The sequence below is a fragment of the Aquarana catesbeiana genome, linkage group LG03, assembly GCF_042186555.1.
Source record: "Aquarana catesbeiana isolate 2022-GZ linkage group LG03, ASM4218655v1, whole genome shotgun sequence".
Classification (NCBI taxonomy): Eukaryota; Metazoa; Chordata; class Amphibia; order Anura; family Ranidae; genus Aquarana; species Aquarana catesbeiana.
The window spans coordinates 540,587,069-540,611,726 of NC_133326.1; the positions used below are offsets into that span (position 1 = coordinate 540,587,069).

General features: G+C 41.5%; 1 protein-coding gene across 1 annotated transcript in view; it reads left to right on the plus strand.

Moving 5' to 3' along the window:
* The window catches only part of ETNK1 (ethanolamine kinase 1), a 66,876-nt gene extending 53,139 nt beyond the window's left edge, over positions 1-13,737 (plus strand). The window contains exons 5-8 of the mRNA XM_073621451.1: positions 6,507-6,590; positions 6,681-6,841; positions 8,048-8,121; positions 10,861-13,737. Of these exons, the coding sequence (XP_073477552.1) occupies positions 6,507-6,590; positions 6,681-6,841; positions 8,048-8,121; positions 10,861-10,933 (392 nt within the window). The 3' untranslated portion in view covers positions 10,934-13,737. The remainder of the gene's footprint in view (positions 1-6,506; positions 6,591-6,680; positions 6,842-8,047; positions 8,122-10,860) is intronic.
* Positions 13,738-24,658: the final 10,921 nt, after the last annotated feature.

Here is a 24,658-nt window from a genome sequence, read left to right on the forward strand (position 1 = left end):
TTATAAGTAATGTAACTCTGCTGTTGCTAAGGACATTAGAATTCACCTTCTAGATGTTCAGTGCTCAGTGGCATATCTATTCAAGTGAACCTGTCCCAGGCCTAATGCATCGGCTTTTAGTCACTAAGTCACACTACTATTTTTCTTGTTTCCTTTTTGATTTATTTAAAAAAGCTGAATCTGCCACTTCTTCCTGTTTAGAATGTTGCCTTTACCACCAGTTTCATCCAGTTTCCAGATCCTTAGCCCAGCTTTCTGGTTTCCGAGTGGCTTCCCTGTCTTGCAAGTTCCTGTGGAGCCCTGTCATGGCCACCCTTTCATTCACACATCCGGGAGAGGACTACATGCTGATGTGATAATGTTGCCTGCTCCCAAGAATACTAGATACAGTATGAAGCTACCACAGTTTATACAGTATGAAGCTACATGCAGTTCATACAGCACTTGGAGCCTCACATCTCTCAGTAAAGATTACTTCAAAGCTAAACATCTGTCTGCTGAAACCTGCAAATGCTGACGGGGCAGTCATCAGAACCAAGCAGAAAAGCTGTGCTTCTTCTGTGCATCTCAGTTGATGATTTATTTTTCCTTTCTAAATTAATCACAACCCTTTTCTCAGCCAGTGTTTACAGATGCCACTGCCTGTTATTAGCAATCTAGTTTAAAAAGAATTTACTAGTGCATAATCCAAGAGCTCTGTCCCAATGTTCATGTGTCCCCAGAGTTCTGCCCTCTGTTAGATGCTGCCATCTTGTCATGTACACTTCAAGAGGTTGAAGCCAGGCTGTCTATCACAGCCTACAAATCCGTTATCTTGTCTTTCCAATGATTGACGCACATCTCTGCAATCATCAATGACCGGGGAGAGGGGGAAGAGATGGCAATCATGACATGGTTAATGACTATAAACTTAGACAAAATTTTCATATTGGTTACATTATGGTTTAGTCTAGTCTACGCTCTGGGGGAGATGAGTGTGTTTTAAAACAACTGATGGGACAGATTACAAAGGGATCGTTGTGTTCACTAGCTTGGGGAATAGAAAAGTTTACTTTAAGTGAACTGAAATCTGTGGTGAATTCTGATCTTCTTAGACATTGTTAGCAGGAGGTATGTTATTTGTTACAATAAAAAAAGTGTAGGGTCACTATGATGATAAGCATGGCTTGTTTTGTGGGTGGGACCTAATGTGTTACTTTGACAGCTTCCAGACTTTGATCAGCCTTGATAGAAAGCACTGTTTATGTAAAAGTAGTTTAACAGAAGTGTTGTAGGCACTGCACAGTGGCCTTATTAGAAGGCGATATCCATTATTACATGTATGTTACAGAAGAATTTATATGGCCGCTCCCTGGGTCAGGGCATAAACTCCCTTGGTTTTAAAGTGGAATTTTTTTTTCTCTATTCAGTGTCGTAAAGTGTGTGCAGAAATCTTCACATTGGAATAATTGTCTATGCTAGTTCTAAAATGAATGAATGGATATTAAAGTAAGCAAAGCATATTTGAGATACATGACAATGTTCACAAAAAATAAAACCTTTTAAAATATGTAAAAGTAATGATCTATTTGATACAATAACATGGTTTCTGGTGTTTAGTTACATTGTTAAGTTTAGAAAGTGCAGCTTTAATATATAAAATCATGTGAAGATTTTCTAAAATGTAATCCTTTAATGAACGAGTAGTACATCGCAGCTACGGCAGCAGACCCCTACTACATGTTCCCTGGGTATAGTTCAGCCCGGGATCAGTCACTTCATACAGCACTGACTTTATGACTTGTCGTTGGTCTCCTACCTGCTGTCAAAATTAAGACATGTTGTGAGTTTATTTACGCAAATGAGTATGAAAAGAACACCTCTTCTCAGCTGCTGCTTAAACCTCATATATCGCTTCAATTTCTTGCTGAGAATCCATTCTGCCCCAATGACAACATATCAATAATATACAAACATTAAAATATTATATATTTCAATCAGCCTCTTGCAGATGTTGCCGCAGCGTTGGGCGTACAGGCCTATATTATGAGTTTAGCGTTGAAGCTTATACACAGATGGTTAGAATATAAGACTATTAAGTCTTTACTCTGGTATTCACTTGCTTTAGAACTGCAAAATGTCAGTTAATAAAAAAAAAAAAAAAAAAAAAGTTGTGTTTAAAGAGTTGTATGTATCTAAAAACAAAACTCTGGACACGGCAGACTGTGGGCAGGTATAGATACAGTATGCATCATAAGATAATGTCATATTTAGTGATCAGATTCTTCTGGATATTGCTTTGGCAGAGACGTGAGAGTAGCCTACATTTGACTTTTTTTTTTTTCACCCCTGTAACTTCTCAGAAAATTTAAGTGAATCACCAGACCAGTATAAAAATCAACTTTATAGAAGCACAGTGTATGTTCAATTAAACTAGCTTTATTTTCTTAATCCATATATTACCTGTTGATCCTGCCCAGTTCCTTGGTGTTTCCTGAATATACACTATAGGGCTAGCAACTTTTGCTGGCCGCTGCTGAAATTGTTTGTGGTGAAATGCTGACAACATCTAGTGCTGGCCAGCACAAATCGTTTCTTCCTCTTATCCTCCATATAGATATTCACAAGAGGAGAGGGTTCCCATTTTGATGTCTGTATTTACTCTCTGCCCACTAGCCACATAGGAAAAGATTTCAAGGCTTTGTGGTTACTGCATCAAAAAGCATGAAATCCAGTATTTTGCTGCAGTTTTTTTTTTTTTTTGTATTTTGATACTATCACATTGCAATACTTAATCTCAGAGGGTTGATTGTGTACTTTGCAGTAAAAAAAAAAAAAAAAAAGCATTGCCATCTACTTTAAAATGACCCAGTCTCTTCCTTAATGAAATAAAACTGGCCTGTGAGAGAAGAGGAATACGCTCCTCTCTGGTAGCAGTGTGTTGCATCTCCCTCCCTCCGCCCCCCCCCAAGAAGAATGGACAGGGTCACTTCTAGTAGTGCAGTATAAAAAAGTGGCACATTGTGTGTGTGTGTGTGTGTGTGTGTGTGTGTGTGTGTGTGTGTGTTTGGTGTGTGTTTTTGTTTTGTTTTTTTTGTTTTTTTAATTCTGCTACTCACTTACTGTACCAATAATATAGAACATTGCATACTTTTAAAGTCCTAAACCTTACTTAATGACATGCGTTGTGAATTCCACTTTAAAACTATTGGGAAAAAGGGGGTAAAGATCGAACTTTTAACCGTGAAAGTTTTGTGTTGTGAAATGTGAGTGCCAAATTCTCTTCATCTGCCGCAGATTAGGTTTGCCATTGCCCGCTGCCCTGTGGCGGCGTTCTCCATGCTTCTTAAACGCAGTGACTGGAGGTTTTGTCGATCACATGTTCACTCGTGCCTGCCACATGGGAGTGAACGCATCCTGGTAACGGCCTCATCAGTATCTTTTTAGATCTTCTTTTTTTTTTTTTTTTTTTTTTTTTTTTTTTTTAAATGTGGTTTTTTTTTTTTTTTTTTTTTTTTTTTCCATTTCTTATATTTTTGTTTGTAACCTTCATCTTTAACTCGGCACATAATTTTTAGTTTTCTTCAAAAATGTTTGTGTTGAGCTGTGCAGCAATATATTTTGGTCAAATGACAATTCCCCCATGTTGTGTAAGATAAGATGACTAGGAAACTGTAAATGCATCATCTGTTCTGGGTTGAGCTGTGAATTTTACTCTAATAATAATAATACATGCCATTTAGAAGAGGTCCAGCAGCCAGACGGAAATACCAGGATGCACTTGTTATGAGTCTGGTAAAGAGCGTCCTATCCCCCAAGTGTGCCATATGCACTGATAATTCTGCATGTGCATTCTTGGTGACTGGCAATTTGAACACCAATGGAGTCTTTAATGACTTTACTGGTTAAAGTAGATACAGTGCCTTGAAAAGTATTCATACCCCTTGAAATTTTCCACATTTTGTCATGTTACAACCAAAAAGGTAAATGTATTTTATTGGGATTTTATGTGATAGACCAACACAAAGTGGCACATAATTGTGAAGTGGAAGGAAAATGATAAATCGTGTTCAAAATTTTTTTGCAAATATCTGAAAAGTGTAGCCCCTTTACTCTGATACCCCTAACTAAAATCTAGTGGAACCAATTGCCTTCATAAGTCATCTAATTAGTAAATAGAGTCCACCTGTGTGTAATTTTAATCTCAGTATAAATACAGCTGTTCTGTGAAGCCCTCAGAGGTTTGTTAGAGAACCTTAGTGAACAAACAGCATCATGAAGGCCAAGGAACACACCAGGGAAGTTGGGGATAAAGTTATGGAGACTTTTAAAGCATGTTTAGGTTTTAAAGAAATATCCCAAGCTTTGAACATCTCACAGGGCACTGTTCAATCCATCATCCGAAATGGAAAGAGTATGGCACATCTGCAAACCTGCCAAGATATTTCCGTCCACCTAAATTGACAGGCCCGGCAAGGAAAGCATTAATCGGAAAAGCAGCCAAGAGGCCCATGGTAACTCTGGAGGAGCTGCAGAGATCCACAGCTCAGGTGGAAGAATCTGTCCACAGGACAACTATTATGCCTCGTACACACGATCGGACTTTCCGACAACAAAAACGTGGAATTTTGTTCAGAGGTTGTTGGCTCCAACTTGTCTTGCATACACACGGTCACACAAATGTTGGCCAATAATTACGAACATGGTGACGTCTAAGACGAGCCGAGAAAAAGGAAGTTCAATAGCCAGTGCGGCTCCTTCTGCTTGGTTCCGAGCATGCGTGAACTTTTGTGCTTCGAACTTGTGTACACACGATCGGAAATTCTGAAAACAAAGTCTTGTTGGTGGAAAATTTGAGAACCTGCCTGCCAACATTTGAGATGAGACCAAAATGTAACTTTATGTGTGGCAGAAAACTAACACTGCACTTCACCCTGAACACACCATCCCCACCGTGAAACGTGGTGGCAGCATCATGTTGTGGGGATGCTTTTCTTCAGCAGGGACAGGAAAGCTGGTCAGAGTTGATGGGAAGATGGATAGAGCCAAATGGAGGGTAATCTTAGAAGAAAACCTGTTAGTCAGCAAAAGACTTGAGACGGGGGTGGAGGTTCACCTTGCAGCAGGACAATGACCCTAAACATACAGCCAGAGCTACAATGGAATGGTTTAGATCAAAGCATATTCATGTGTTAGCATGGCCCAGTCAAAGGCCAGACCTAAATCCAATTTAGAATCTGTGGAAAGACTTGAAAATTGCTGTTCACAGATGCTCTCCATTCAATCTGACAGAGCTTGAGCTATTTTGCAAAGAATGGGCAAAAATGTAACTCTCTAGATGTGCAAAGCTGGTAGAGACATCTGCAAAAAGACTTGCAGCTGTAATTGCAGTGAAAGGTGGTTCTACAAAGTATTGACTCAGAGGGGCTGAATATAAATGCACGCCACAATTTTCACGTTTGTAAAAAAAATTAAAAACCATTTATCATTTTCCTTCCACTTCACAATTTTATGTGCCACTGTGTTGGTCTATCACATAAAATCCCAGTAAAATACATTTACGTTTTTGGTTGTAACATGAAAAAATGGTGGAAAATTTCAAGGGGTATAAATACTTTTTCAAGGCACTGTAACAAAGATCTCTTCACCACAAGTATGCCAGCAAAGATCTTACCTCTGATCAAGAAATTCTTTAATACTGCAAGTTGTGTGCACAAGGAACTACTTCTGGTGTGCTGAGAATTACATACTAGTATATTATGAATATATTGAGCATATTAAATTATCTAGGGAATACTGCCCAACATACCCCCCCATCTTGCACTGCACAGGCAGTTGTCTAAATTTTGGCGGGGGCATACTCATCCAGGCTGCACACTCTACTCCATCCTATGGAAAGTTCATACTCCAGGAGAGTGTAAAGCAGTAAGACTTTGACAAGCGTCTGTGTAGCACTGTCAAGGTACACAGACGATATCTTGCTGAATTTGGACTGGTGAGTGCAGGCCTGGCAGGGGGGAACGATGGGCACTACAACACTTAAAATCCTTTGTACACAAGTCAATGTATATTTACTAGTGGCCAGTACAATCTACAAACTGAGACGTCAATATATGGCAGTTCTCAAATGATCATTTCTTTATTTGAAATGTCATGACATAGTATTTTATATTGAATAGAACAAGTAAACATTCAAAGATAAAAATGGATTTTGTTCTGATTATGTCACTCATGGGTGTTGCTGAACCGTTTATTGGTTTCCATGACCTGGCAGCATCAGAGGTAAGGGGTTCCTTGTGTTCAAGTTGTTTAACCTCTCCTAGTGGACAGCAGTTGTTTCACAGGCATTTCATAACCTGATATCAAACACTTATAATTAATGGAGCCTATTGGAATATTTTTGGTTAATCCCCCAAGGATGTGTAAAATTTACAGTTGCATTATGTGTCGGGTACTTTGGGTCTGGGCTTTGTGAAAGGGAAGTTTTTGCTCCCCCCCCGGTGTAATATTCTCAATCTCTATTCTAGGTGATGTACAGTTCATTGACTATGAGTATGCTGGATACAATTACCAGGCCTATGATATTGGAAATCACTTCAATGAGTTTGCAGGTAGGAAGAGCTGTTTTTTGCACGCATCCCTCATGTTTTCTGTATGTTTTATCATTTGATTTAGTATTGACACCCCAATCTCATCCGCAGGTGTAAATGAGGTTGATTACAACCTGTACCCAGATCGGGCCTTGCAGCTCCAGTGGTTACGGTCTTATCTAGAGGCCTACAAAGAATTCAAAGGCTTTTCAGGAGATGTCTCTGAGAAAGAAGTGGAGGTTCTCTATGTACAAGTCAATCAGTTTGCTCTGGTAAGTCTCTTAAGTTTTAGAAAATATTGGGGATCTTTAAGTGGCTGCAGCCTTTTAAGTCTAATGTAAACTGGCACTGGATTCCAGCAGCTGGTTAGGTGCCTGTAATGTAACCACAGTGCAGAACAGTTACTGGACTTGACAAGCTATTTCCTTTCCCGGATTCCTCTCCCGGCCCCATTATTATGCTAATGAAATTTTCTTTAAAAAAACCTTTCTGCCTTTATGACCCTACCTTATATTTTAGACCCAGTGACATCATCGTGGAAGTCTCTGTGCTTCCCTATGCAATGCAAGCAGATCAGACTGGTGGGAGGGGTTGTCGGATGCTTTACAAAGCTCCCTGCCTCAGTACTCCTCTTAGGAGCCTTCAGCCTTGATGCAATCAGTGGGGCTGGCTCTAGGAAGGAGTTATGCAAATATCAAAATGCCTTGATGGGTGTATGTCAGTCTGGAGGAGTGGGATGTTCTTACGCAGGCTTAGCTTGCATACAGACCACCCACATGTAATGCTGAGCCTTCATGACTGAAAAAAATTGAAATTCGATGAATGAAAATGGTGGGCCTGGAACATTCAGACTGTATACCTGTGCAAGACTAAAGAAAAGCCTGGAGTTAACCTTTAAAGTGGTTGTAAAACAATACATTCAGTTTAAAAATAGAAATGAAAGGCCAAATTTTTGTATAGATTTTAAAAAAATCATTATAAATACCTGTTTTTTTTTGTTTTTGCTTTTTTTAATAAGTGATCACATTCCCTCTGTTCTCAGCTGCATAAGAGCTGAGGGGAGGAGAAGCAGCAGCAGCACACTGAGCTTCCCAGTGAATGGCTGTGCAGGGGGGTGCATGTCAGGGCATAACTGATCATTGGAGGAGAGAAGACTGAGTTCCCATCATAGCTAGAGAATTGACCACAGTGTGCTCTCTTGCTTAGTGCGGTCAGTTTTTGAAAGTAAAGCAGAGGGACTGCTTTCTAATTATTCCCTACTTTACCCAAAACAAAGACAAAATAATATTATTTGGTGTTTAGAAAACCTCTTTCAAGTTTACAGATGGCAGCGTAATGTGAACTTGGCTCCTTTTCACATAAGTTCTGTTCTTCTACTATACAGTATATAACTTTATAACATGTAATGCTGTTTAATTGTAATATATAAAATGTCAATTTTGTGAGTTCATCTTGATATCCTTCTTTCTTTTCTAAAGGCCTCACACTTTTTCTGGGGTCTCTGGGCTTTGATTCAAGCAAAATATTCCAGAATTGACTTTGACTTCTTAGGGTAAGTAATTTCCAATTTCCCCATTGCTGTTCTTTTTTGTTTTAATATATTAAATGACTATTATTTAAATGTTTTTCTGTAAATGATCCAATATGTGTTTGTGCAAGCTTAGGAGGTAGCAGCTGATCTTCTCAACCAAACAGTTCAGTGTGTGTAAACCTTTTCTTCTGTTAAAAATTCTGTAAGTTTTGGTAATGAGTACCCACTACCCCTACATACATAGTAACTTCCCTGCTCCCCACCCTCTAACAGCATCCCTTATCTTTTGAGGCATGAGCAGTCTTCACTGTTATGGGATGCTGAACTGGTTGTCATTAACCTCTAGTCTCGAGCAACCGGACCTAGGAATCATTTCATGGTAAAAATTCATATTTTTTCATATTTATCAGTCAGACTGCTCTGCATATATTATTCAGTTGGTTAGAAACTAAGGGTATGGGCTGTCTTGGGGCTGGTTGTCGAACAGTTAACCACTTGCAGACTGACTGCCGCCATACAGTGGCTGTTTGAAGAGGAATAGCGTTATGGCAACAGCTAGATGTCATAACTCCGGTATCCTCTTCTTCAGTGCCGCCGCTCCGGTCTTCAGGCTGGATGCCGAGTGAGGGAAAGATGGCCCCCGCTCGGCTCCACACCATTGGATGGCGGAAGTGACGTCAAAATTCATTTCCGCCCAATGGTCTTAAAGGGGAAGCTTTTTTTTTTTTTTTTGTGTGTAGACCCCAGATCTCACATTTTAAGAGGTCATGTGTTTTGTTTTTTTTTTTGTTTTTTCCTTATTACAAGGGATGTTTTACATTCCTTTTAATGGGAATAAAAGTGACCCAAAATTTAGGTTTTTAAAAAGTAAAATAAAAAATGTCCCACCGAACTTGCACGCAGAAGCGAACGCATACGCAACAATATTAACAATATTAAATATCCACTAAAAGTGATTGTGCAACAAAAATGTGCAAAATAGCAAATAGGCAATTAATTTTTTTTTTGCACAATCACTTTTAGTGGCTAATGGATATTGTTATATTTTGTAGTTATTATGTATCATTATTATTAATGTTCATTTAGGTTTAGCTCAGTAAGCGCCACATTCCTATTTATTTCAAATTATAGCAAAAGACCTCCTCCGTAATTCAAAACTGGTAGCCTGTAGAAATGTTTAAACGTCACCTATGGAGATTTTTAAGGGTCAGTTTGTCACTATTCCACGGGTGGGCGCAATTTGGAAGCGTGACATGTTTGGTATCATTAACAGTGTAGCGTAACATTATCTTTCACAATATAAAAAAAATTGGGCTAACACTTACTGTTGTCTTATTTTTTTATTTTTTTTTTTAATTCAAAAAAGTGTGCTTTTTACAAAAAAAAATGTGCTTGTGAGACCACGGCGCAAATATGGTGTGACTTAAAGTATTGCAACAACCGCCATTTTATTCTCTAGGGCAGTGATGGCGAACCTTGGTTGATTATATATATCATGTGTGTGTAATTTTCTAACAAAAAAAATTATTTTAACTTGTGAACACCAAATCTCAAAACAAGGCTCTGTCCTTAAGTGGTTAAAGCAGTACTCCAGGATGTGCCCATTCCTCTCTGGTATTCACAAACATTTTTTTTCTTTAAAGTGGATGTAAACCCTCACATATACCCAGTGATGTGAATAGCCTCGGATAATACGCAGAGATGAAACAAATCTCACTACATAAGTTTACATGTATATCTGCTGTCTTCAACTTGCTATATTCTTTAGAAAGTTAACATCGTGTTAGAATTTCTTCTTCCTGTTCCAGTAGTGGGAGTGTAGTCTTGGCATACACTGTGTGACAGCTGATTGGAGTAAAGGCACCCCCCCCCCCCCCCACCACCACCACATAGTCAGAGGAAGGCAGATAGTTGCAGAGCTGTGCTGTGATTAGGCCAGCTCTCCTCTGCTAATCTATTTATAGCACCCACCCTGACACAAATTTTCAGATGCTTTTATCTCCCGTCTCGGAGAACTTGTCAGAAGGTATGCTGATAACAGGAACAGAGCAGCAGAAAGACATAGGACTTAGGGCTTTGGAGAGAGATAAGTAAACACTACAGATATATGTGCCTAGGTCAAATTTCATGAATCGGTTTTACATCCACTTTAAGTGCAGTGTTAAACTACTGTAAACATAACCTGCATGGCTGGGCACACAAGAAAAGTCAGAATGACAGAGAACCACTAGTGCTTGACCATGGAGAAAGCCAGGGACAGTGCTGATGCATGGAAAGGGTACATGAAGGTTGGCACTATTCGGAGAACCTAATAATAGTAATAAAGTCCTCTGGTTACACAAAAGTTCCTTATGACCAGCCCCATGTTCCACTATGCAATAGATGAGAACAGATGGTACAGCCCCCAGCATTGTAGTAAGTGTTGTTGTACTGGGAATGGTTCTATTTATGTGGTGGGAGTGGGTGACTTTGTTACTTGCAGAAAACCTGTTTATAGAGAACCTTTTCAATAAACGCCCACTATACACTGTAATATTAAGGGGGAGGGATGTTCTGTGATGTAACGACAATATTATACATCGTTGTAAAATGTGTCTAGAGCTGTGTAATTATCATTAGACCTATTTATAGGTTAATGTACTTATTATAAACCCACACTACTGCAGTGTTCCAAAGGAGGTAATAACTTCTCTCAGGACTGCTTTGTAAGACTTGTGATTTGTGTTGAATAATTACCCCTGTCTGCTGTTCCTCCTCCAGATACGCCATAGTGCGGCTCAGCCAATACTTTAAAATGAAATCGGAAGTGATGACGTTGACCCTTCCCGAATAACGAGAGAAGAGAAAGCAGAGAGCGTTCATTAAGCTACACACGACATGGCACTTCGAGGACTCTCCTGGGACCAGTCTGTTGTCCTGGGCCTTGCTCCACATTCTTCTATTGCCTTTTTAGACAAAGCCTTTAATATCAGATTTAACTTGTAAGCAGACAACCCAGAGGCTTTTTATTTAATATTTTTATGTAAGTTATTTATAGTGTTGATTCCAATTGGTCTTCAGATGGTTGTATATCGTTTACGTCTAACCAAAATCCTTTTTTTTTTTTTTTTTTTTTTTTTTTCTTTGTCCTCACATTGCTGATGTCAGAATCCTACTTTCTGATAACATTGTGGTGCATCACATGTGCTCTCTTCCCCTCACTGGATACTGTTTTTGGGGTGGCCTGGCCTCCCTGTGTACTCACTACATGAAACTTCAATGTGAATCTGCGCTAATGATGCTCGATGGTACATTTTATCCTGGTAACTGGAAGTATTCAGTACCTCGTAGCTTCTATGAGCCAGCAGAAGATGATAGTGTTCTATACATGGCACCAGCGGGCATGGCTGATATTATATGATTCGGCCACTGTATCGCTGTTCAATTTTAGACGCACTTTAGAGATGGAAGTGCCCATAAGGATGTGGTCTGTCTGTGAAAAGCACCTTTTTACAGTGTACCTTATACATTCAAAAGTCTCTATTTTGTGTCTGACCTGCATCTGCTCTGCCTCCCTCCTTCCACCTTGTAGCATATAGATGGTAATTGAGGGGGGCCCCGAGCTTCTAAATTGCCTTGAAATGTATATATGTAATATAGTTGCAGGGAACCTAGTGAGATGCTATTATAATTGATTTGTTCTTGGATGTAATTGCTATGAATTGTATGAGCTCTGTGGTATCATGTCCTGTTTGCATTTTATGGTGATTGTTTTCTCACTTGTCTTTCTACATCTTGGGAGCAAATGTTTAATGCTGATCGAGTGCACAGACTAGACCAAAAATGTCCATGCTGAATCGCACACAAGTTCTACTTTATGGCCGAAAGTCTGTGTACCCCTTACCATCACACCTGTGAGTGTGTTGGACATTCCACTCCAAGGTCATTGATATGGAGCTGCCCCCTTTTGTGGATGTAACCGCCCCCACCCTTCTGGGAAAGCTTTCCACCAGGTTTTGGAGTGCCTGTTGAAATTTGTGCCCATCTGTGAGGTCAGGTACTGATGGAGAAAACCTGGCTCACAATTGGTGTTCCAATTCATCTAAAGGTGTTCATTAGGATTGAGGTCAGGGTTCTGTGCAGGCCACTTGAGTTCTTCCACACCAAACTGGTCAAACCATGTTTTATGGAGCTGGCTTTGTGCACAGGGTCATTAAAATGGTGGAACAGAAAAGGACCCTCCCCAAACTGTTGTTGTTGCAGGTATTTTATATAGTGCTCTCAAGGAGCTTTAATATAGAAGGTCCCTATCTCATTTACAAAAAAGGGGCAAATGACCTACCAGCATGTCTTTGGGGAGTGTGAGGAAACTCAGTCAAGCACAGGGAGAACATGAAAACTACATGCAGGTGTTGTCCTAGCTAGGGTTTGAACTAAGGGCCCCAGTGCTACAAGGCAGAAGTGCTCACCGCTATGCTACTGTGCTGCCCACCTGATACCACTAAGGTTGGAAACACACAGTTGTCTTTGTATGCTGTAGTATTAGCGGTACTCTTAACTGGAAACACTGGCACTCATTCATTAAGGTAGGTTCACATACTTTTGGCTATATAGTGTATTTTAGTGCCCTTATTTCAGGGTGTGTGTGGCTACCATGTGAGTCTTGTATTGTCTGGTACTTGTTGACACCGGGAAGCTGGAACCTCGGTCCTCCTCACATCACTCGGTGTGCAGCACGTGTATGTACGGTTTATTGTACTGTAGACAGAATCCAAACACTGCTAAATAAGCGGAATTGCACTGGGCCAAATATTTATTTCTTTTTGCATTAATATGGCTGACAGGCTTGTAGGTCTTTGACTTACAGGATTGGGAAATTTGTGCAAATAAAACTCCCAGCATTCCCAGCCAGCATCTAGGATCTATTGGTCCTCGGCAGCCTCCCAGTCCTGGCTTCATTGAAGCGAATTTATGTTTTCCAGTGTCACCGCTGATGAAATTTTCTTTTTGGTGAGAAATGTTTTGCTTTGTTGTAATGGGCTATCTAATAGGAGCTACCTCCCTAACTTCTCAAAATCTGTTTACTTGTTGGGGTGTCATTGCCTTTTTTTTCCTTTCACTAACGTTATTTTGAAAAATGTAAATAAGATTTTTTTTTTTTTTTTTTCTGAAGAGGTGTGCTTTGTACAATAATGGGCCATCGGGCTGACTCTGTAAAGAGGACCTGTGTAAAGCATATTGTTCTGGCACATGTAGCATATTGTACATACACAGCCAGTGTAAATGACCTTTGTAAATTTTAGAATGGATTGTACACCATCTGGTCTGCTTTGTAAAAGCCGCTGTGGTGATGCCAGATTCTACCTGGCCCCCTCCATAGCCCGTTTCCTGCAAACTTTGTTGTTGAATTGTCAGATTATCTGTTATGTTGTCAGTACTTACCAAGGAGCCTCGTCTTAACCAAAAGATTTCAAGAAATCGGATCAATTTTACTGATGAAAGCACTTTACTTATTGTTCTACGCTCGGCAATAAGTGACAAAAATTCTCCTAAAGTGGCTGTGTGACGGTGACGTTTGGGAGGGTGAAAAACAGAACTGTGAAATCTATCTACACCTGTACATTTCTCTGACTGATCCGAAATAAAGAGAGAACTCTATTCCTTAGTGTCTGTGTGCTGAATACTCATAACATTACCAGCAAAACCTCTGCCGTCTTATGGAATTTAAAGCTGAACTCCAGGCAAACCTCTACATAGAAAGATGAAATGGGTATATGGGGCTGTTTTACCTACCAAAAGATTTGTATTTCTGTCCATCCAGTCTTGAGATTTACACAGCTCTGCCACACAGCGCAGCCCTATCTGGCAGGGCAGAGGATAAGATTTTTCTCTGCTGCAGACTAACTGGAAGTATATATTTTTTCCTTCCCTGGTTCCTTCTGACTTCACTCATTAACATGCTAATGAAATGTTTAAATCAAATCTGTTTTCATTACATACCTAATTTTGGACTCAGTGATGTCATCACCAGGTCTCTGTGCTTCATTATTTAAAGTGGGGTTCCACCCAAAAAAACAAAAATACCTGAAAAATTATAAAAACAAAAAAACATTTGATTTTTTCTTTTTTTTTACTTCTAAATGCCTGTTGCTAGGTGGTCCCTCGTAGTCTGCCTCTTCCTTTGCCTGGGCTGGTGACATCACTTCCCCCTCGGCACAGGAAGGGCCTTACAGGTCCCAGCTGATTGAGCGGCCAATCACGGCGCGCGGCGCCGCTCGCGCATGTGCAGTGGGTGCCAGGCTGTGAAGCCACAGCCCGGCGCCCACAGTAGAAATGCCGACGAGCGGAGGGGGGGGGGAACGAGCGGGGCTTCGATCCCCCGCATCGCTGGACCCAGGGACAGGTAAGTGTCCAATTAAAAGTCAGCAGCTGCAGTATTTGTAGCTGCTGACTTTTAATTTTTTTTTTTTTTTTAATGGACCCCCTGGGTGGAACCCCACTTTAATGCAGGCTGATAATGGCTGGTGGGAGTGCCTGCTAGGGTGCTGTACATAACTTTCACAAACATCACAGCACTTTGCCTCATTATTACTCTCAGGAATCCTCAGACCTGATGCAAGCAGAGGGCTGGCTCTCTAGGAGGAGTTAGAGGGCTGGCTCTTAGGAGAAATATCAAAATGCCTTGATGGGTTGTTGTCAGTCTGGAGGCATGGGCATGCCTAGACAGACTATTTTTACATGAAAACCACCCTAGATAAATGCCTACGCTACACTGAGCCTAAATGAGAGAAATAACTGAAATCCAGAGAATAAAGGGCAGTCAGGCTGTGGAGGAAAGATGACTCTTCAGCCAGGATATGAGGTAGTCTGTATCTGACTTGCTGCAGGTTCTAATGCACAGTGCAAGAAGCTCACAGTGTGCAGTGAATTTATAGTAAGCCGTTTTGGTACTAGAGAAGAGCCAGTACAACTGCATGAGAGAAGCCTGGAATTCAACTTTAAAATGGTTGTAAAGGCTAAAGGGGTGTTTTTTGTTTTTAAATCTGAATGCATTCTGTGTGGTGCTGGTCTCTCTCACCCTCTCCCTGGATTCCATGAGAGCAGCGGGAGCCATTAGCTCCTGCTGCTCTCAATCACATCCAGTTATGAGGCAGCAGGGGGGACAGGGCCGAGCCGTACACTGTGTCAGTAGATGCACACAATGCAGCTTTGGATAGAGCCTGTCAGTGTCCCCATAGAAAGCAGCTTGCTATAGGGGCACTCAGAAGGCAGGAGGAGCCAGCTGAGCAAGGGAAGGCATGTTTGTTTGTTATTTTTAAAAAGAAGAAAAAAACCTTTACAATCACTTTAACATTTACTTGTCGTATCCCTCCCCCAGCCTGTGGCTGAACAGTGAAAGGAGGAGCAGCAGACTCATAAGCTTAATTTCATTGCTCTTGCCTTCTATCAGCATGTTAGTTGTTGGCTCATGAGCAATGAAAAAAATGGAATAAAGGAAACTATTGACCTGTTTTTGGCATGGGGCGATGCAGCAAAATTGGATATAATAAATAATCAGTTTTCTGATGATCACCATCGAGTTGTTAAAAAAAAAAAAAAAAAGACCTATTTCAAAAACCACAATGGGCTATGGCAATATATAAACTCTAGCAAATAAATGTATGCAAAAATACTACTACTGGAGCTGTATTGCTCAAAACACCAGGGTCCAACAATATTTCATTAAAAATTAATCTGCCCTGTATCCTACACCTAGGTAAGTCTATATGGAATCCTTAAACCTTTCTTAATGTTCAAAGCCACACAAAAAGAGCTCTTTGAAGAAATGACACACAGGGGTTGATTTACTAAAACTGGAGAGTGCAAAATCTGGTGCAACTGTGCATGCTAGCCAATCGGCTTCCAACTTCAGCTTGTCCAAATAAAGTGATACCAAAGGTGTTTTTTTTTTTTTTTTTTAAATAATAAACCTGTTATACTTCCCTTCTCTGTGCAGTGGTTTTGCACAGAGCAGCCCTCATCCTCTTCTTCTCGGGTCCTTATTTGGTGCTCCTGGCCTCTCCCTCCTGCTAAGTGCTCCCACAGCAAGTAGTTTGCTATGGGGGCACCTAAGCCGAGCCGCTGCTCTGTGTGTCCATTCAGGCACAGAGCCACGGCCCAGCCCTGCCCCCTCCCCTCATTGGCTCACTGTCTTTGACAACAGCAGGAGCCTACGGCGCCCCTGCTGTGTCTCAGCTAATAAGGAGGGAAGGTCCCGGGCAGCCGAGTCACTTGTGCAACATCGCTAGATCGAGATGGGCTCAGGTAAGTATTGGGGGGGCTGCTGCACACAGGTTTTTTTCTTTTTAATTTTAACTCCTAGAATACATAAAGATGGGAAGAAAAAAAAAAAACTACCTTTTTAGAACCACTAAGATTTGACCAAAAAAAAAAACTGGAAGCTGATTGGTTTCTATTCAGAGCTGCACCAGATTTAGTTTTCTCCAGTTTTAGTAAATCAACCCCATACTGTCCAAAATGGAGGGAGCAATCTGATGAGCCCACGTGAGTTGTTGGGATACATTTTTAGCTTTAAAGCTGAACTCCAGGGAATGTAAACATTTCGCCCTGGCAGTGGGGCTGCCCCAGCACTGCATAGGTTAAATGCTCATTTAGATCTAGGGGAAAAGAAAGGTACCTTTACTTACATAATGCTCTGCTTCTGCAGGCTCCTTCCACACTGCTTTCTGATGTCAATAAGTATAATGCTGGGTTTACAGCCCTGAATGGGATTTGAGGATGCCTAGCGAAAGTCCACTGCTAGAGTTTAGGGGAACGCTGACTTCTATGGGAGTAGAGGATTGGTTAAGTAAAACTGCTTTTCACGTCGGACCTAAATGAGCATTTAACTCCTGCAGTTCAGGGGCAGTCGTACTGCAAAGGATGATTTTTACTCTCCCTGGAGATGGGCTTTAACCACTTCAGCCCCGGAAGAATTTACCCCCTTCCTGACCAGAGCACTTTTTTGCGATTCGGCACTGCGTCACTTTAACTGACAATTGCGCGGTCGTGCGGCGTTGTACCCAAACAAAATTGACGTCCTTTTTTTTGCTATAATAAATATCCCCCAAAAATATATAAAAAAAAAAAACAAAAAAACTTTTTTTCCTCAGTTTAGGCCGATATGTATTCTTCTACATATTTTTGGTAAAATAAAATCACAATAAGCGTATATTGATTGGTTTGCGCAAAAGTTATAGCGTCTACAAAATAGGGGATAGATTTATAGCATTTTTATATATATATATATATATATATATTTATATTTATTGTGACTGTGACATTATGGCGGACATATCGGACAATTTTGACACATTTTTGGAACCATTGGCATTAATACAGCGATCAGTGCGATTAAAAATGCATTGATTACTGTAAAAATGTCACTGGCAGTGAAGGGGTTAACTGTGTTCCCTGGGAGGTGATTCTAACTGACGGGGGAGGGACTAATTACAGGAAGTGACAGATAGTGGTTCCTAGCTAATAGGAATACACAATCTTCCACTCCTGTCAGAACAGAACAGGGAAGTGTGCGTTTACACACACTTGTCCCTGTTTTTTGTGTCCAGCTCACGATCACTCGTGGATGGCGGTCATCGCGACCGTTGGCCACAAGTTACGTGGTTTCGCGCAGGGGACTGAACCCGCCGCAGTTGGCTGGTCCGGAAGCGGTTAAAGTGTAACTCCACTTTTGTTGAGTAAAAAAAAACATTCCCCTCTGGGTGATCTATGTACATTGCAAGGAGTATGACAAACTTTGTTGTAGATTCCTACCTTTTGTTGTTCTGAAGTAATCCATGTGTGTTTGTCTCTGCCTCTGTTCTGAGTGGGTCTAATGGGAGTCGTTCATAATTAAATGTCAGGTGTGGCGGCAGCAGGGCACTAATGAGGAAATCTGCTGGGCCTGCATCCCTTTAGGCAGATTCCTATTGACATATCTTTCCAAAAATTACATTTTTGTGGCAGGGGATACCTGAAATCTGACTTGTATCTCAGTGCAGATTTCTGGGAAAATTGGTGAGCCAATCACACAAGCAGGAAATGATGATACTGGGGAGTGGTCAGTACACAATCTGTGTACAGCACAACCCCAGGTAGCAATATTGAAATGCATTCTCAGAAAATTACAGAGCTGCAGATAGGAAAGGTAATTTTTAATAACATTCAATTACAATATGATTAGTGTCGCAGTTATATGTGCTATATTATTTATTTTTTTTTTTTTCTCCACGGAAGTGCAGTTGCCCTTTTAAAGTGGCACTACAGTGCATCTAAGCAACACAAACCAAAACTCCGTTTAATTAATTTTTAATATTCAAAAGCAAAGTCATCCATCCATGTCTTCATGCTTTATTTTGATGAGATCACTTTGAAAAACACCCCCTAGCATTTCAAGCCATGGCCACCTTGCATACACGTGAACAGCGGCAATACCAAAAATGTACCAAGCAGTAGCCAATATGAAAAATTATAATTAAAGTGCTCTTGTGTATATACAAGTTTAACCACTTCACCTCTGGAATATTTCACCCCTTCATGATCAGGCCATTTTTTTTGCTATTCTGCACTGTGCTACTTTAACTGGTAATTGCGCGCTCATGCAACGCTGTACGCAAACACATTTTTATATAATTTTTCTCACACAAATAGCTTTCTTTAGGTGGTACTTGATCACCACTGAGTTTTTTTATTTTTTGCACTATAAATAAAAAAAGACTGAAATTTTGAAGAAAAAAAAAAAATATTTTGTACTTTGTTATAAACATATCCAATAAAATTTTTTTTTAAATCAAGTTTCTTCATATATTTAGGCCAAAAAAAAAAAATATCCCAAAACGTGTATATTGGTTGTTTTTTATGAAAGTTAGTAGTATCTACAAACTGAGATATTTATTGGTATTTTTATGTACCGGTATTTTTTATTTTATTTTTGTATATACGAGTAATGGGGTGATCAGCGACTAATAGTGGGACGGCAGGCAGTCTGATACTTTGTGGGATCTAGTTAACTGCCACTGAACTGTCCATTGACACTAATACAGTTATTGGTGCTAATAATATACACTGACACTGTACTAATGACACTGGCAATGTGCCGTTTATTACCTGCTTTGTGTATGTGCATACACAAAGCGCTCTCTTGTCACTTGATCAACGTGCTGGAGCCAGTGACAGCACAGCCGGGCACATGTGCCCCCTACTCAGAAATGCAGAATTATGTATATATACGCAATTCTGCACATCCGGCCCACATTGTAGCAGTAAAACTATAGTGTGGTCGGCAAGTGGATAATTACTCCTTTTAAAACCAATGTTGGACACATTGAACAATCAATTGCTCAGAGTCTGTGACTTGGTGCCCTAAGTGGGAAAAAAAAAAACACTGCAAACAGTCCATTCAATTGTTGAACCAATCTGGCTTTCAGGATAATATTTTCTTCTCCCCTTGTAACCTTCCATGCACCAATGTGACCCTTTAAGATGGTACTCACTCACCAAAAATCATTGAGCTTTTATATGAGATAAGTATGTCTCAAAGTGCTCTGATGGGCATTGCTGGAGCTGTACTGTATTTAAGGCACTGATGATCATCCTAATTACCTGTACAAGTCTCCCCTGCGAGGAGATGCCGCTGATTGGCTCTCCTCACCACACATTCTGTCAGTGTGAGCCGATAAACAGCAATTTTGTTTACATGTGACTGGCTGTGACTGGCTGTGATTGGACACAGCCAATCACATGGGTAAAGAGCCGTGCCATGGGCTTTTTACCGGGATCGGGGCCGTGCCATGTACTAGGAACACTGCGCGACTGCGATCTCGTTCTGGGGTCATATGACATCCCAGAACGAGAGTGCGTCCCGCCCGCCGTCATTTTACTTTATGGTGGGTGGAAAGTGGTTAAACCATGACAATCCTCCACTCCTCACGTTAATCAGTGCCTTCCTGGGCACCTGATATTACTAGCCACCTAGCTTTGTAAGATACATGGCCACGCTGTAATCACCTTGAGCCGGCATGTGTTCCACGCAGCAGATTTGATGTCATAAACCAAAAATTAACTGGAAGTCCTTGCATAGTTATATAGTTACTTGGTTGGTAAGGTAGAATAAACACAACAGTCCATCCAGTTCAACCTGTGTAGGTGTATGTAAAAATAATTTCCCATATTGCCATATATTTTCGCTCAGATGCCCATCCAAGAGTCTTTAAAACTATCCATACTTCCTGCCGACATCACCGATTGTGGAAGAGAGTTCCATCTCCTTACCGCCCTGACAGTGGAGAACCCCCTACGCAGCTCAAGGTTAAACCGCTTCTCTGCCAGTCTCGTCGTGTGGCCCTGTGTCCTCTTACACTACCTGGGATTGAAAAGTTTCATACGCTGGGATCAGCTTTGAGATATTTGTATAATGCTAACATATCTCCTTTCAAGTGTCTCTTCTCCAGGGATAATAAATTTAGCGCTTGTAGTCGTTCCTCATAGTTGAGGTCCTCCAGTCCCCATATTAATTTAGTTGCCCTTCTCTGGACTCTCTCCAGCTCCAGCACATCCCTTCGTAAACATCTTACTGTGTTTGTAGAAGCTGCTACTTCATTTTAAGATGTTGCTTACAGAAATTTTGGAACACTTTTAAAACCTCTCTTTAACCGGTTCAATACAGGGCATTTTCACCCCCTTCCTTCCCAGACCAATTTTTAGTTTTCAGCGCTGTCGCACTTTAAACGACAATTGCGCGGTCGTGCGACGTTGTACCCAAACAAAATTGACCTTTTTTTCCCCACAAATAGAGCTTTCTTTTGGTGGTATTTGATCACCTCTGCGGTTTTTATTTTTTGCGCTATAAACAAAAGAAGAGCGACAATTTTGAAAAAAACACTATTTTTTACTTTTTGCTATAATAAATATCCCAATTTTTAAAAAAAAAAACAAATTTTTTCCTCAGTTTCGGCTAATAAGTATTCTACATATTTTTGGTAAAAAAAATCGCAATAAGCGTATATTGATTGGTTTGCGCAAAAGTTATAGCGTCTACAAAATACGGGATATATTTATGGCATTTTTTTTTTAATTATTTTTATTTTTTTTATTTTTTTACTAGTAATAGCGGCGATCGCGATTTTTTTTCGTGACTGCGACATTATGGCGGACACATCGGACACTTTTGACACATTTTTGGGACCATTCACATTTATACAGCGATCAATGCTATAAAATTGCATTGATTACTGTGTAAATGTGACAGGCAGTGAAGGGGTTAACCACTAGGGGGACACAAGGGGTTAAATGTGTTTCCTAGGGAATGCTTCTAACTGTAGGGGGCAGGGACGTACAAGGGGAGGAGACCGATCAGTGTTCTGCTGTACTGGGAACACAGATCGCTCTCCTCTCACCTGACAGGACGTGGATCTGTGTGTTTACACACACAGATCCACGGTCCGGCCCGGTTAACGGGCAATCGCGGGTAGGGAAGTGGTTAAAGCGGAACTTTACCCATAACAACTTGATAAAAAAAAATGTTTAGCAAGGAACATTCCACATTATTAATGATGCTACCAAAATTAGTGTCTGCTGAAACTTGCCTTCAGCATCGCTCCTGTTTCTGCGGAGGCTGCCAATTTGCTAAAGCCCAGGGCCCTTGAGCAGCAGTAAATCTTTAGGCTATCAACAGATTGGCTCTAATTTTTGGCACAGTGTAAAAAAAGTAGACAGCAACTGAGCATGTGCAGAGCGGGGTCAGACCATGTATTACTGAATTTTAACATCTTGCTTACTGGCCACTTAAACCCCCCTCCTGCCCAACTTTTAGCTTTCAGCGCTGACACACTTTGAATGACAATTACGCGGTCATGCTACACTGTACTCAAATTCATTTTTTATTCACAGAAATGGAGCTTTCTTTTGGTGGTATTTAATCACCACTTAGGTTTTTATTTTTTGCTAAACAAACAAAAAAAAGACATGTTTCATAGTTTGCTATAAAATTTTGCAAACCGGTAATTTTTCTCCTTCATTAATATTCGCTGATGAGGCTGCACTGATGGGCACAGATAAGGCGACACCGATAGGCACAGATTAGGTGGCATTGATGGGCACTGGTAGGTGGTATTGATAGGCAGCACTGGTGATGAGGCACTGATTGGTGACATTTATAGGTGGTGCTGGTGGGCACTGATGGGTGGTACTGTGGGCACTAGTAGGTGGCACAGAAGCCTCTGCAGAGGCTCTCCAGATCAGGACTGATGTCTCTCTCAAAGCTGATGATTGGCTTTTTTTTTTTTTTTCTTCTACCAGCGTGAGGAGAAAAAATAGCCGATTACCGTCTCTGTTTACATCACATGATCAGCTGTCATTGACTGACAGCTGATCACATGGTAAGGAGTCGGGATCGACCCCTTACTCCAATCTGTGATCACCCGAGTCTCATAGACTCGCTGACTCACAGAGCGCGCCCTGCAGAGGCCCACAGGCCGCTCGAGCAAGGGAGGACGTCTATGGATGCCCTCCTGCCAAATTAGGTCCGCGCTGTAGCCGTCTTTCGTCTATAGCGCGGACAGGAGGTGGTTAAACCATATAGGCATTTATTTTTATTATTTTACACAAACGGGGCTAGCGTGAAATGATCCCCATCAACATCCTGGCGCTCAGAGTTAAAACTAGCTCTGAATGACTGGTTACCCCCTTCTAGGTCACCCGATCAGTGTACAATCAGAAAACACCATGGAGGAAAAGTGAGAGTGCTTTAACCACTTCAGCCCCGGAAGGTTTTACCCCCTTAATGACCAGAATTTTTTTGCGATATGGCACTGTGTCACTTTAATTGATAATTGTCGTGTGACGTTCTACCCAAACAAAATTGACGTCCTTTTTTTTCCACAAATAGAGCTTTCTTTTGGTGGTATTTGATCACCTCTGCGGGTTTTTATTTTTTGCACTATAAAAAAAAAAAGGACAGACAATTTAAAAAAAAAGCAATATTTTTTTCATTGTTGCTATAATAAATATCCCCAAAAAATGTATAAAAAAATAATTTCTTCCTCCGTTTAGGCCGATATGTATTCTACATAAGTGTATATTGATTGGTTTGCTCAAAAGTTAAAGTGTCTACAAAATAAGGGATAGATTTATTGCATTTTTTTTTTATTAGTAATGGTGGTGATCTGTGATATTTATCGGGACTGCGACATTGCCGCGGACGGATCGGACACTTTTGACACTATTTTGGGACCATTGACATTTATACAGCGATCAGCGAACAGCTAAAAAATAGCCACTGATTACTGTATAAATGTCACTGGCAGGGAAAGGGATTAAACACTAGGGGGCAATCAAGGGGTTAACTGTGTTCCCTCAGCATGTTCTAACTGTAGGGGGGATGTACTCCCGCTGACATGACAGAGATCACTGTTCCCGATGACAGGGCAGAGAGGATGCCCTGTCACTAGGCAGAACAGGGAAATGCCTTGTTTACATAGGCAGTTCCCTGTTCTGCCTCTCCTCGCCGCAATCGTGGACCGCCAGTGGAGATCAAGTCCACGGAGGGCGCCTGCTTTTGCGGACTGACATTTGGATACGTTAGTTTGCGCAGGAGAGCCAGTCTGCTGACGTATAGCGGTGTGAGCCGGTCGGCAAGTGGTTAAGAACATTTTAGGTAATGGCATTCGCCAGTGTGTTCCAATTGGCAGCAAATATAGAACTATAGAACTAATGCCGCGTACACACGGTCGGACTTTCCGGCATACTTGGTCCGGCGGACCAGAGTGTGCCGGACAATCCGCCCGTGTGTGGGCGGCGGCGGACTTTTCCGGCGGACTTTTCCGGCGGACTTCTTCCCAAAAGCCCGCCGGACCTAGATTTGAAACAAGTTTTAAATCTTTCCGCCAGACTCAGTTTCGGGCGGAAAGTCCGCTCGTGTGTGTGCTGGTCCAACGGAAAGCCCGCTCGTGTGTATGCTGGTCCGACGGACCAGATGCGACACGAGGGCAGGGTATTGCATCTCGCGCTCGCTGCAATAGGAAAAACAAATTTTCCTATTGCGGCGAGCGCGGGACATACCAGGCCCTTAGGTCTGGTATGGATTATAAAGGGAACCCCCCCTACGCCGAAAAAACGGCGTGGGGTCCCCCCTAAAATCCATACCAGACCCCGATCCGAGCACGCAGCCTGGCCGGTCAGGAAAGGGGGTGGGGACGAGCGAGCGCCCCCCCCCTCCTGAACCGTACCAGGCCGCATGCCCTCAACATGGGGGGTGGGTGCTTTGGGGGAGGGGGGCGCCCTGCGGGGCCCCCCCACCCCAAAGCACCTTGTCCCCATGTTGATGAGGACAAGGGCCTCTTCCCGACAACCCTGGCCGTTGGTTGTCGGGGTCTGCGGGCGGGGGCTTATCGGAATCTGGGAGCCCCCTTTAATAAGGGGGCCCCCAGATCCCGGCCCCCCACCCTATGTGAATGAGTATGGGGTACATGGTACCCCTACCCATTCACCTAGGGAAAAAGTGTAAGTAATAAAACACACTACACAGGTTTTTAAAATATTTTAT